General features: G+C 39.7%; 1 protein-coding gene across 4 annotated transcripts; it reads left to right on the plus strand.

Moving 5' to 3' along the window:
• Window positions 1–1,582: 1,582 nt before the first annotated feature.
• On the plus strand, window positions 1,583–11,274 carry GAR1 (GAR1 ribonucleoprotein). 4 transcript variants are annotated; one of them, XM_032401002.1, is made up of 7 exons: window positions 1,583–1,654; window positions 2,008–2,215; window positions 3,647–3,801; window positions 4,238–4,297; window positions 8,209–8,347; window positions 9,492–9,503; window positions 9,930–11,274. In XM_032401002.1, exons 2-7 carry the CDS (start codon window positions 2,020–2,022, stop codon window positions 9,941–9,943), a joined length of 576 nt encoding a protein of 191 aa, XP_032256893.1. In that variant the 5' UTR covers window positions 1,583–1,654; window positions 2,008–2,019; the 3' UTR covers window positions 9,944–11,274. The 4 variants fall into 4 exon arrangements, with proteins under 4 accessions (XP_032256893.1, XP_032256890.1, XP_032256891.1 ...); XM_032400999.1 differs by having other exon boundaries at window positions 9,492–9,563; window positions 9,930–10,235; XM_032401000.1 differs by lacking the exon at window positions 1,583–1,654 and adding an exon at window positions 1,661–1,799 and having other exon boundaries at window positions 9,492–9,563; window positions 9,930–10,235.
• The last annotated feature ends 913 nt before the right edge of the window (window positions 11,275–12,187 follow it).

Here is a 12,187-nt window from a genome sequence, read left to right on the forward strand (position 1 = left end):
ACATTTATCAAGTTCCTTTTATATGTAGGATTGTTAGGGGTCTTCTCAAGAAGCTTATACATTGGTGTAGAAGACATATTGTGATTTCTAGTATTTTATAGTTGTTTACAAAGTTCTTGCCGAATCAAAACAGCCCTGTGAAGTAGGTACCAATCTCTGCCCTTTCAAAGAAGAGGCGGTCTACTGCGTCAAATACCAAGGTAAGGTCTCAAAAGATTCTGGTGTAGGGGCGCCTGGGTGGCTCAGTTCTTAAGCGTCTGCCTTAGGCTAGGGTCATGATCCCAGGGTCCTGGGATCAAGCCCCACATCGGGCTCCAGCCCCACACTGGTCTCCCTGCTCCGCGGGAAGCCTGCTTCTCCCTCTCCCACTCCCCCTGCTTGTGTTCCCTCTCTTCCTATGTCTCTCTCTGTCAAATAGATAAATAAAATCTTAAAATTAAAAAAAAAAAGATTCTGGTGTAAGAGACCAACCAAATTTAACAAATAGATCACTAGCTTTCTTTGGAAGAGAAATTTCATTGGAAGCTGAAATTAGATATCAAGGGCTTAAAGAAAAAGGGGGAAGAGGAGCTTGCAGCATAGATGGTCCAGAGCCTGTCAGCGCTAAAAACGTACTGGACAGGGACGCCTGGTTGGCTCACTCGGAAGAGCCTGCCACTCTTCATCTCCCGGTTGTGTGCTGGACCCCACGTTAGGTGTAGGGATTATTTAACTAAAGCGTGTTAAAAAAAAAAAAAAAGCACTTGACAAATTGAATAAACTATTTGGTGCAAAAGAGTTGTGAGTTGGAGCCCCACGTTGGGTATAGAGATTATTTAAAGCGTGTAAAAAAAAAAAAAAAAAAAAGCACTTGACAAATTGAATAAGCTATTTGGTGCAAAAGATAAAAATACTATTTGGCTTTTTGTCACATAAAATACACTTTTAAAGAAAAAATATTTTTAAAGGAAAGTACACACATACACGCATTTTTTTCTTCCTTTAACTGGTGAAACCATAGGAGAGAAGGACAGGCACAGTTCAGCTCACAATCGTGCATACTTCAAGAGGTCCGGAAGAGACAAGCGCTCAAGAGAACGCAGGAAGCCCTTGCACTGGGTTACGACGCCACCAGATCCACCTCTGGGTAGAGCGCAGCTGAAAACTCCTCAGAGATGTGGGCGGCACAGTTGCTGCGGCTGGCAACGAACTGACGAACGAGGAGACCATTTTGCAGCCTCAAAAGCCAGGGCTCACGGCCAGTCCCCATCCCCCTAGAACCGCCAGGCCCCCGGGAAAGGGGGCGGATCACTAACGCCAGCCATCTCCCAGGGCAACACCGCGGCGGCACTTCCTGCAACTTCTTAGATTCAAAGGACGCCACTATTATACGTCATTTCCTACGGAGGACTAGGCAAGTTGACCTGACTGTCGTGAACTAGTGTTTGAAGTTAGTATTGCTGCTCTTCCAGCGCTGAAGGCTGTTTTGGAAAGGCGACAGCGCCCCGGGTTCTGCCGGTGACTGGCTTTTTTGTAAACCAGTCGATCGAGTTTCTTGTCGTTCCCCCCCCGCCCCGCCGACGTGTGCGGGTACGGTGGCCGAGGAGGCTCGTGTACGGCGGAAGTACCGGGGCAGTGGGTGTGCGCAGCCGGGCCGGACGTGCACGTGGCGCCGGTGAGTTGCGGTAGGGAGCAGAAGGATTCGAGAATGGCTGGACCCGGAACCCAGCTGCGGGAGGGAGGGAGGAAGGAAGGGAATGCGGCGTGAAGACCTTGCTGCCTGCTGGGGGAGGAGGTACTGACCGGGGGCGACGAGGCTGGTGAGTGGTCGGTCAGCGCGCACGGGGCTCTGGGAGGTGACCCTCCCTTCACCCTTCGGGTTCGTCTCTGGGGGCTTGGCCGTGCGTGAGGTGGCAAGGTTGCTGTATTTATTATTGCCCCCCTGTGTTCTGTCCGTGGCTCAGAGGGGTTAGGTGGTGTACCCAGAGGCCACAATGACCAAAAGGTACGCACTGTTTTTCTCACCAGGTAGAGTTAAGCATGTCTTTTCGAGGCGGAGGTCGGGGGGGCTTTAATCGAGGTGGCGGCTTCAATCGCGGCGGCAGCAACAACCACTTCCGAGGTGGAGGCGGTAATTTCAGAGGCGGCGGTGGCGGCAGAGGAGGATTTGGACGAGGAGGTGGCCGCGGAGGCTTTAACAAAGGCCAGGACCAAGGACCCCCGGAACATGTAGTTTGTATGTCGGCTTCAAAGCTTAGCCTACTTGGGGGCGGAGGTTGTGGGTTTAAGTTCGGGGACTACTTGCTGAAAGATAACTCTAGCAGCTCTCATACGGAAGTCGCTGCTTGGTTGGGGAGTCAGGTCTGAAGATGCTGTAAACTGACTTGAAATAGTGCTGTAATGTAAAGGGAAGATCAAGAAAGCAAAAGAACACTTAGAATGCGTCATGGAGGTGGAAATTGAGCTTGGGCTGAAAGGAAGTTATTAAGTAGGTAATATTGTGTGTTTACTCCTATTGTTCCCGATTTACAGGTAAGAAAACAGTGATTCAGAGTTAGGTTTCTCATAGTAATAAGTGATCAGTTTGAGATACAAAGCCAAGTTTCCTGACTTCAAAGCCCATGCTGTCAGTTGCTATTCATAAGTAAGAGAAGTGTGAAAAAAAACTGCTTGGAAGGGAAACTACAGAGGGAAAGCCAAGAAAAAGACCTAATTAGAGTAGATTTGAAGTAATTATCAGTGAGGTGGATAGAAGTCACGGAAAGTGAGACAGATTTGACAGTGGAAACCTACATCAAAAAGGAGAAAGGAGGAAGAGACATAAAGAGATACCAAGATGAGGTTGGATCAGTGTGCAGCATGGTTTGAAGAGTGCGATGGCTAGAGTCATAGGTCCTATCCCACAAGCATGCAACAGTCCGTGCATGACGCACTGTGAGGGTGGTGGACGTCAGAAAAAAGAAGGAAGGGTTTGATGGGAGAGAGATTTCAGTGGAAACAAATTCAGTAGAACTTGGTTAATACTTGGGAATAAAAGGTACCAGGCTTTGAGCCTGGGTGATAGTGATAAAGAATTGGTTTTGCAGGGATGTAATGAGTATTTTAGTTGGGGTGACAGTCAGAAATAAAGGTAGTTATTTTGAGATTCCACACTTCCCTGAAAAAGAGTGAAGAGTCATTGTTGAAGAGGTGGTAGTGGGAAGTTATAAAAGGGGAGGAAAAAAAGGAGAACAAAGACTAATTTACAGATAGGGACTGGGGAAACGAAAAGAGACAGTAGAATGTAAGCTTAGTGTTTAATAATAATAGTTATTGTTCTAATAAAACAGCTGTTATAGGTTGGCATTAATGTATCAGGCATTTTTCTAAGCACTTGCCATTTATTATTGTGTTTATTCCTCATAATACTATATGTTAGGTGTTGGCACTGTTATTAGCCCTTATTAAAGATGAGGACACTGAAGCAGAGAGATGAGAATCTTACCCCAGGTCACATAGCTAGTGTGGAGATTTTTGGCTTCTTTTTTTTTTTTGCTTTTTGCTTTTTGCCTCAGAGGAGAACAGATAAAGTGAAATCCCAGGTACCCAAGAAGAAAGCTTCCAGATGATGTTGGTCAATATCATTTGAAATTGTTTTATATTTTAACATTTTCTTGTCCTGTTTCAGTATTGGGAGAGTTCCTGCATCCCTGTGAAGATGACATAGTTTGTAAATGTACTACAGATGAAAATAAGGTGCCTTATTTCAATGCTCCAGTTTATTTAGAGAACAAAGAACAAATTGGTAAAGTGGATGAAATATTTGGACAACTTAGAGATTTTGTATCCTTTTTAATTAGAAGACCCAGTGATCTCATTGGAAGGTTACCATTTGCTTTTTCTGGAGCTAAGTCTTGATTTAATTAGACTTCCTGCTTCATTAAATTGGACAGAGTATTGCTAAGATTGGACCAAAGAGGAGAATGTATTTCCCATATTGAAAAGAAAGACCCTGTAAGAGTGACTTCCTTTTTGGAAGGTTTTAGAAATGATTGACATTTGGATAAGTGCTACAGGATTAAGGTACTTTGCTTTGATTATGATGATGCCACTGGAATAGTGTGGAATTAGAAGTTTTAAAAACAAAAACTTCATTTTTTTCTTGGAAACTCATTTTTTACCTTTCCTAAATATTCCCATATAACCTTGTTTTTAAAATTACATATGAATTCAGAAGGTTACCTTCTTTGATCTTCTTTTTCCTTAATATAACTAATAGTATTTTTCTGTTAAATTGTCTGAAAATATGAAGGCATCTTCCTTTAAAAAACTGCAGAAGGTGAGTCAAGCTTATAATTAGGATCTTTGGTTTTATAAGTGAATGACCTTCCTTAGGACAGTGCTACTTAGAGCACTTGAGATTCCCCCAGTGTATCACTAGTGAAGCTCTTAAATTGAGATGTTCTGTATTTTAGATGTTGAACTTACTGATCTTTAAAAGTAATTTATTTAATATTTAATATTTATTTAAAAATAAATATTTATTAACAAATTCTATAACTACTATAATATGTTTTTTAGTTTATGTAAAACTCTTACTGGAAAGCTCACATGACCAAACATTCTAAGTAAAACGTTAAATTGTGAAACATTAATTTGGGAGAAGCCAGACATTAAATGATTTCACAAATATTTCAATAACATTATGATATATGCTGTGAAGGAGATATACAGATTGCTATGAAAATGTTAGTAAATTTAGTATATTGGATTTCTGAGGAAGTAAACTAGAAGGCGAGACCTGAAAATTGACTAGGGGTGATTTTCAAACCTCGTTGCTCATCAGAATATTTGGGGGAGCTTTTTTTTTCTTTTTAAAATTTTTTTATTAACATATAATGTATTATTTGTTTCAGGGGTACAGGTCTGTGATTCATCAGTCTTACACAATTCACAGTGCTCACCATAGTACATACCCTCCCCAATGTCCATCATCCAGCCGCCCCATCCCTCCCACCCCCCTCCACTCCAGCAACCCTCAGTTTGTTTCCTGAGATTAAGAGTCTCTTATAGTTTGTCTCCCTCTCTGGTTTTGTCTTGTTTCATTTTTCCCTCCCTTCCCCTATGATCCTCTGTCTTGTTTCTCAAAATCCTCATATCAGTGAGATCATATGATACTTGTCTTTCTCTGATTGACTTATTTCACTCAGCATAATACCCTCTAGTTCCATCCATGTCATTGTAAATGGCAAAATTTCATTTTTTGATGGCTGCATAATATTCCATTGTATATATATACACCACATCTTCTTTATCTACTCATCTGTTGATGGACATCTTGACTCTTTCCATAGTTTGGCTATTGTGGACATTGCTGCTATAAACATTGGGGTACATGTACCCCTTTGGATCACTACATTTGTATCTTAGGGGTAAATACCCAGTAGTGCAATTGCTGGGTAGTAGGGTAGCTCTATTTTCAACTTTTTGAGGAACCTCCATACTGTTTTCCAGAGTGGCTGCACCAGCTTGCATTCCCACCAATGGTGTAGGAGGGTTCTCTGGGGGAGCTTTTATGGTCATATATTTCTTGGTTCCACTCTTAGAAATTTGAGCCAGTAAGTCTTAGGTAGGGATCAGGATTCAATTGTAAAAAGGCAAGCTCCTGGATAATTTTCATGTAGTTAGGCTAGCACTGGGGAATCACTGCTCGTCAAAGAGGTGGGAAGAGAAAACAATTTGTACAAGTCTCTGAGACAGCCAATTTAAGGATCTGAAAAAGGCAGAAGTATAGCTCAAACATAGAACATTTAAGAGAGACTAGAGAGGTAGATAGGGGATGGGTTACTTAAGGCCTCCCTCCAGGTCGTGGGAAAGAGTTTAGATTTTAGTTTTAGTTTTGTTTTTAATATTAGGATAAATACAGTTAAGTTATATTAAAAAAGAGCACTGGAAAAATAAAAGAGCACCCTGGAAATGGGTTAGTACTGTAGGTGAAGGGGCCAGGTCGGAGACTTGCATTAGTCCCAGAGGAGATGATATTTTGGACTAGGGTAGTCGTGACAGTGGAAATGGAGAAAAGTGGATGGATTTATGAGAGAGATACAGGAAGTAGCATTGAAAGATCTTGGTAGTTGATTAATAGTTGAAGTTAAAAATACCATCATCTGGGGCGCCTGGGTGGCTCAGTTGGTAAAGCAGCTGCCTTCAGCTCAGGTTGTGATCCCAGGGTCCTGGGATCGAGCCCCACAGCTGGCGGCTGGCTCCATGCTCAGCAGGGAGTCTGCTTCTCCCTCTGCCCTTCCCCCTGCTCATTCTGTCTCTCTCTCAAATAAATAAACAAAATCTTTAAAAAAAAAAATCACCATCTTTCAGATGTCTGATTTCAGCATCTTTGTGGATGGTGTCACCATGTACTGAAATGGGAAACATTGGAGGAGAAGGGGATTGGGGGAAGATAGTGAATTCAGTTTTAGACATAATGAGTTTGAAGCACTTATGAGATATTCACATAGGAGCTCAAAGGAAGAGCCTGGATTAAAGATGGAATTGGAAGTTGTCGTTGTACAGACAGTATATGGTACAGTCTAGGAAGAAAGAATGAGAAAAAGAGCTTTAGGGTACCTCCTAAATTTATATATCCTTTGGAGACTGAGAAATAACACCAGTAGAGGAGGAGGCAAACCAGGAGAGTTTCATAAAAGTGGTTATCACCAAATTCAGAACAGAAATGATCAGCTGTGGCAAAATGCTGCCGCAGAGTGTTCTTTGGATTTAGCAACAGGGAGGGCAAAAGGTCATGGAGCCAGTGGAGTGCTGGGCCCAGAACCCAGATTGAAATAGGAGATGAGATGGGGATAGTGCCTTGCTGCTGGCATAAGGCTGCTACTGGCTGTAGAAACCCTGGCAAGGACCCACTGGGAAATTGAACTGCTTCAGGTGGGCCTGAGAGCCAGGCTTCTCATTTAGTGACCTGAAAAAAGGAATTTGCCTGTGATAGCCACTAAAATTCGATCTGGATGACTGCCTTTTCTCACAGTATTATTTATTTGAGGATTTTTTTTTTTAAAGATTTTGAGGGGGAGCGAGAGCAGGACCGGGGAGGGGGGGCGTGGGGATACAGAAGGAGAGGGAGAAGCAGACTCTAGGCTGAGTGGGGAGCCCGATGTGGGACTTGGTTCCAGGACGCTGAGATCATGACCTGAGCCGAAGGCAGATGCTTAACTGACTGAGCCACCCAGGAGCCCCTGCGGATTTATTATTTAGTGTTTTTTATCACAGATGCTAAATTGGTACATTCAACTTCTCCCCTTTTCTAGATTCACTGTTCAGGTTCAAGTCTTCCTTATCCAGCCCAGGCTGTCTAATTGAATTTTCGGTGATGATGGAAATACGTGCCTAGTACAATAGCCACTAACCATTTGTAGCTACAGAACACCTGAAATACGGCTAATGTAACTCAGGAACTGAATTTTTAATTGTTAATTAAATAGCCAATGTGGCTAGTGGCTGCCATATTGGGCAGTGCAGAGCTGGACAGTATTTTTGGGAGAATGCGCTCTGAAGGGAAGAATGATAAGGTAGTATCTAAAGAGGAATTCAGACATCTATAAGTAATACATTATCATTTGAAACTCCTTATGCGTGGAGTAATTTTATGTAAAATTGTGAAATATACCCTGTTATGTTTCATTATTATGAAAAATAACCTCTTTAATCCCAAATAATAGAATGGGTTTAGTTTATGCATATCCTTTACTACTTTGTATGTTCAGCAAATAGTTACTGATTTGATCCTTTATTCAGGTTTTGAAATAACGAGTGTGTCTGTACTTCATTGTGAATTTTAATGTTAAATTTTTAATAGTTTTCATTTTAGGGCAATTCTGTTGAGTGAAAAGGTAGTTAATTTTTGGAAGACATCTATTTATAAATATGAGAAATGAGATTGAATTGGTCTTGGTTTTTATTTATATGCCTGTATTGCTTATTGTGTGCAAAGTATGTGTTTTGTATACATTACTCTTGATCTTAACAAAGACTGTGGGGTAGGTACTTTATTCTCTTCATTTGATAGATCAGAAAACTAAGGTACAAAGAAATTAGGTCTTTACCTACGGCTAGCTACACAGTAGTTAATAGGGTTGGGATTTGAACTCAAGCAGATTTGAGTCTAGTGTGTAGATTCTTCATGATTATACTGTTCTACTTCCTAAGTCATCGCACTAATTGTTTCTGTTATACTTCCAGTTTTATATAGACCCATATAAACTGCTACCACTGCAGAGGTTTTTACCTCGACCTCCAGGTGAGAAGGGACCTCCAAGAGGTGGTGGCAGGGGAGGTCGAGGAGGAGGAAGAGGCGGAGGTGGCCGAGGTGGTAGAGGTGGTAAGTTACTTTTGGGGGAAATTTTCTAATGAGATTTTAAAGTTGCAGCCAATTCATACAGTATAATTTAATTTTTTATATAGGCAAACCTCTTTTATGCTTATTTATTTTTTTTAGAAAAGCTATTTTCAAATCTTGGCAGATTGCCGTAGTAATAATGCTCAGTTTCAATAACTTATTTAAGAAAAATCTAATAAAATATAATTTTGAGGGATTTTATCTCTTTGGGGTTATTCATGTTTTGTTGAGCATTTTATAAAGTATAAGATTATCTTGACTGAATTTTAGTTTTTTAGTTAATATTACTGGGTGTTGATTATATGCTGAGAGCTGGTCATATTCTTTTAATATTCACTAAAACCTTGTGAGATAGGTGATAGCCTTATTTTAGATGAGGAAATGGGAGGCTTACAAAAGTTAATTTGCCCTAATCAAACAATTGGCCGTCTAAAAATAAAATCCCTATCTTCTGGTGTCATGTCAAAGACTTCCCCCAAAATTCATTGCTTTGATTTCAGCATTTTGATATATGTATTTCCTTGGAGTTTTGGTACATTGATCATTATGAACAGGGTTGGGAATAAGGTGCGGTGTAGTATAGAGTATACCTAGATCTGTGAGTAGTGGTGTGGTGGGTGGGTGACAGGATGATGGCAGAGCCTAAGTGGTTAGGAAGGGGAGCCGAAAATTGGTTGGATATCTTCTGTTCCTGAAGCAGAAAGGAGAGAGAACTCTGTTTTCACCTTTGCCTTTCTCAATTTAATTATTTCATTCTAAATATGCTTTTTTGGGTCCAGATAGCTAGGAGATAATCTCTTTAAGAAATCTGAATATATGTGTATTAAATATTTTGAGAATCTAATGATTCATTCCCATTCTATATTCAGTCTCATCTATAACACTGAAAAAAATTCACTCCCCCTAGCTGCTACCCTTGGTTCTTAAGATATGCCTTAGTTCAATCAAAAAAGTAAGCAAAAGTTGAGGTACTCCTACCCTTAACAGTAGGGCTAAATGGAACTTTAACAAGCTTTTGTAATTCATTAAAACAGAATACTTGTTTAAAAAGTTGTAATCTAGGGTGTTAGGCTTATCAGAATAGCATAGGCTACAGTAGTTTTATAAACATTTCCTTTATTTTTAGGTGGTTTCAGAGGTGGAAGAGGAGGTGGAGGTGGAGGCTTCAGAGGAGGAAGGGGTGGTGGTGGTTTCAGAGGTGAGTGTGAAAAAAAAAATCTTAGAATCACTGAATTTCTGAATTGGTATTATCTACCATTGTAAATTTTTATTCAGTCTTATTTTGGTTTCCCAGGTATATAGAACACCATTGCTTTAGCCTAATTTATAGCTTTATTTTTATATCACTGTCTTACTTTCCCCTTTGAATTTTTTCACCTACTTCTAATTTGTTTTGCTGTATTAATTTGAAAAATAAAAAGGTGTGTAATATGAATGACAGTTAAATTTGGTAAATTGGTTGTCTAACCAGTATAAGAAGAGATTTTAAACTTGGGATTTCGGGTATAGTGCTATTAAAAATTTATTTTCTATAGCCTTAATACTTTCATTTTCTCTTAATCAGGGAGAGGACATTAAGTGTAACAGTTGACAGAGAAACTTCCTGCATGATCTACTTCTATGGATAAGAAACTTGTTTCTTGAGCAAGTCTTGAAGAACTGGTCATTTTCTGACAGTGGGACTGGGACTAAAATGTCAACGCCATGCAAAAATGAGTGCAACAGAATAGGCAATTTTGCTCTAAAAGAGTATGAACAAATGTTTTAATGTTTTGTACAATGCTTGGATCTTTGTGGGTGCTTAATAAATGGGCAGTTTTCATTTGAAGCATACTTGTAATTTTTAAAATAAAATGTTTTATTTCTTTAAGTTATAACAGAGCAGCTGTGTTTATTAAAACAGAGCTATTTTTTAAGTTAAAAGGAATAACTAAGCTTAAACTCAGTGGATTTCAGATAGGAAAAATGATTTGTTTACATATATAACTGATCTTTAAAAAAGTAGGTTAGGGGAACAGTACTTTAACGTTATTTATAAATTAACACCCCCTTTCAAAATCTTTGCCTTTTGTATATGAAAACATCAGCACCTTTTATTTCATTTCACTTGTGTACGTTGAGTTACTAAAGCAGTTTTTTTAATTTCAATTAATAATTGATTAGCAAATTTTAGTGTTGATTGTGAATCTATTAAAGTTGGAACAGCTCTTTTCATGTGAGAATTGAAGTTCAAGTAATTTCTGGAGAAATGTTCAATTCTCATTCAACAATCTTAGATGGGATCTTGAAAGTTTTACTGAATGTTTTTATTTTACTTTTTTAAAAGAAACTCTAAAGGTTTAAGATGTTATTTATCATAAGAAAAGATGTTATTCATTATAAATAAATATTTGTTCAGATTCCTGGCTACATGTTCGGATTCCTGGGTAGGGACATTACAAATGAAATTGATTTTTGATCCCTACTGCTAGTGTAGTATCAAGAAGTGACTATGATAGCAAGTTAGAATACTGTGATAATGGGACCATTTCCCTGCCATTGATTCCCCCCCCCAACACATGTATTCGTTCTCAGAAAGAATGATGTTTCCATCTTTTCTTATATTTTCTAGCATGCTGTACCTAATATTAATACTTGGTTAACTCTGGAATGCTTGTTTGAGTAGCATATAGTATTGTCTATGTCAGTAATTTGGTTTTTACTTATCTTTTTTGATTAGTGGAATTGCAGCAGAATTAATAAATATGTAGGCCATAAATATATATGATGAACAAATATGCTGAAAATTAGTTTTTCAGAAAATTACTTTTGGAATCTGATGAGATTCACTTTCCTAATATAGATACTCTTTGGAGTATTAACTTTATAAAGTTTTGAGTACTGGTAGCTATAAGATCTGGGACAGATCAACCTGGCTCAACTTCATTTTATTTTTTAATTCTTTTATTTTTATTTTTTAATTTTTTTTAGAGATTTTATTTATTTATTTGACAGAGACAGAGATAGTGAGAGCAGGAACAAGCAGCGGGAGTGGGAGAGGGAGAGCAGGCTTCCTGCCGAGGAGGGAGCCCAATGTGGGGCTCGATCCCAGGACCCTGGGATCATGACCTGAGCTGAAGGCAGACGCTTAACGATTGAGCCACCCAGGTGCCCCTATTTTTTAATTCTTTTAAAAAAATATTTTATTTATTTGAGAGAGCACAAGAGAACACGAGTGGTGGTGGGGGGCAGAGGGAGAGGGAGAAGTAGACTCCCCATTGAGCAGGGAGCCTGAAGACCCGGATCTCTAACCCAGGACCCTGGGACCATGACCTGAACTGAAGGCAGACACTTATCCAACTGAGCCACCCAGGCACCCCTCAACTTCATTTTATACATAGCTGGAAGAATTGAGGCAACGGATTATCTTGGGTCTTTCCTGCTGTGCCATTTTAGGAGTTATAAAATTAAATTAAGTGGGTAAATATAGCCCCCTAGTGGTTCTGTTCCATGTTTACACTGTTAGCTGGTGCATCTAGCATTTCTCTGAAGTTACTGATTTTGAAAAATTAACTTGAAAAGAATCAGATTTTAGTAATAATACATGACATAAAGAATATGGGGGGGAGGGCGCCTGGGCGGCTCAGTCGTTAAGCGTCTGCCTTCGGCTCAGGTCATGATCCCAGGGTCCTGGGATCGAGTCCCACATCGGGCTCCCTGCTCGGCGGGAGGCCTGCTTCTCCCTCTCCCATTCCCCCTGCTTGTGTTCCTGCTCTCGCTACCTCTCTCTCTGTCAAATAAATAAATAAAATCTTTAAAAAAAAAAAAAAAAAAAAAAAAGGA

The sequence above is a fragment of the Phoca vitulina genome, unplaced genomic scaffold (genome assembly GCF_004348235.1).
Source record: "Phoca vitulina isolate PV1807 unplaced genomic scaffold, GSC_HSeal_1.0 scaffold3, whole genome shotgun sequence".
Taxonomy (NCBI): domain Eukaryota; kingdom Metazoa; phylum Chordata; class Mammalia; order Carnivora; family Phocidae; genus Phoca; species Phoca vitulina.

Excerpts from the sequence above, each read along its gene's own strand:
- GAR1 (XM_032400999.1), top strand. The coding sequence starts at position 2,020 with ATGTCTTTTCGAGGCGGAGGTCGGGGGGGCTTTAATCGAGGTGGCGGC. Across the intron at positions 2,216-3,646 it reads ACCCCCGGAACATGTAGTTT|TATTGGGAGAGTTCCTGCAT; the intron begins GTATGTCGGCTT and ends GTCCTGTTTCAG. Across the intron at positions 4,298-8,208 it reads CCTTTAAAAAACTGCAGAAG|TTTTATATAGACCCATATAA; the intron begins GTGAGTCAAGCT and ends TTATACTTCCAG.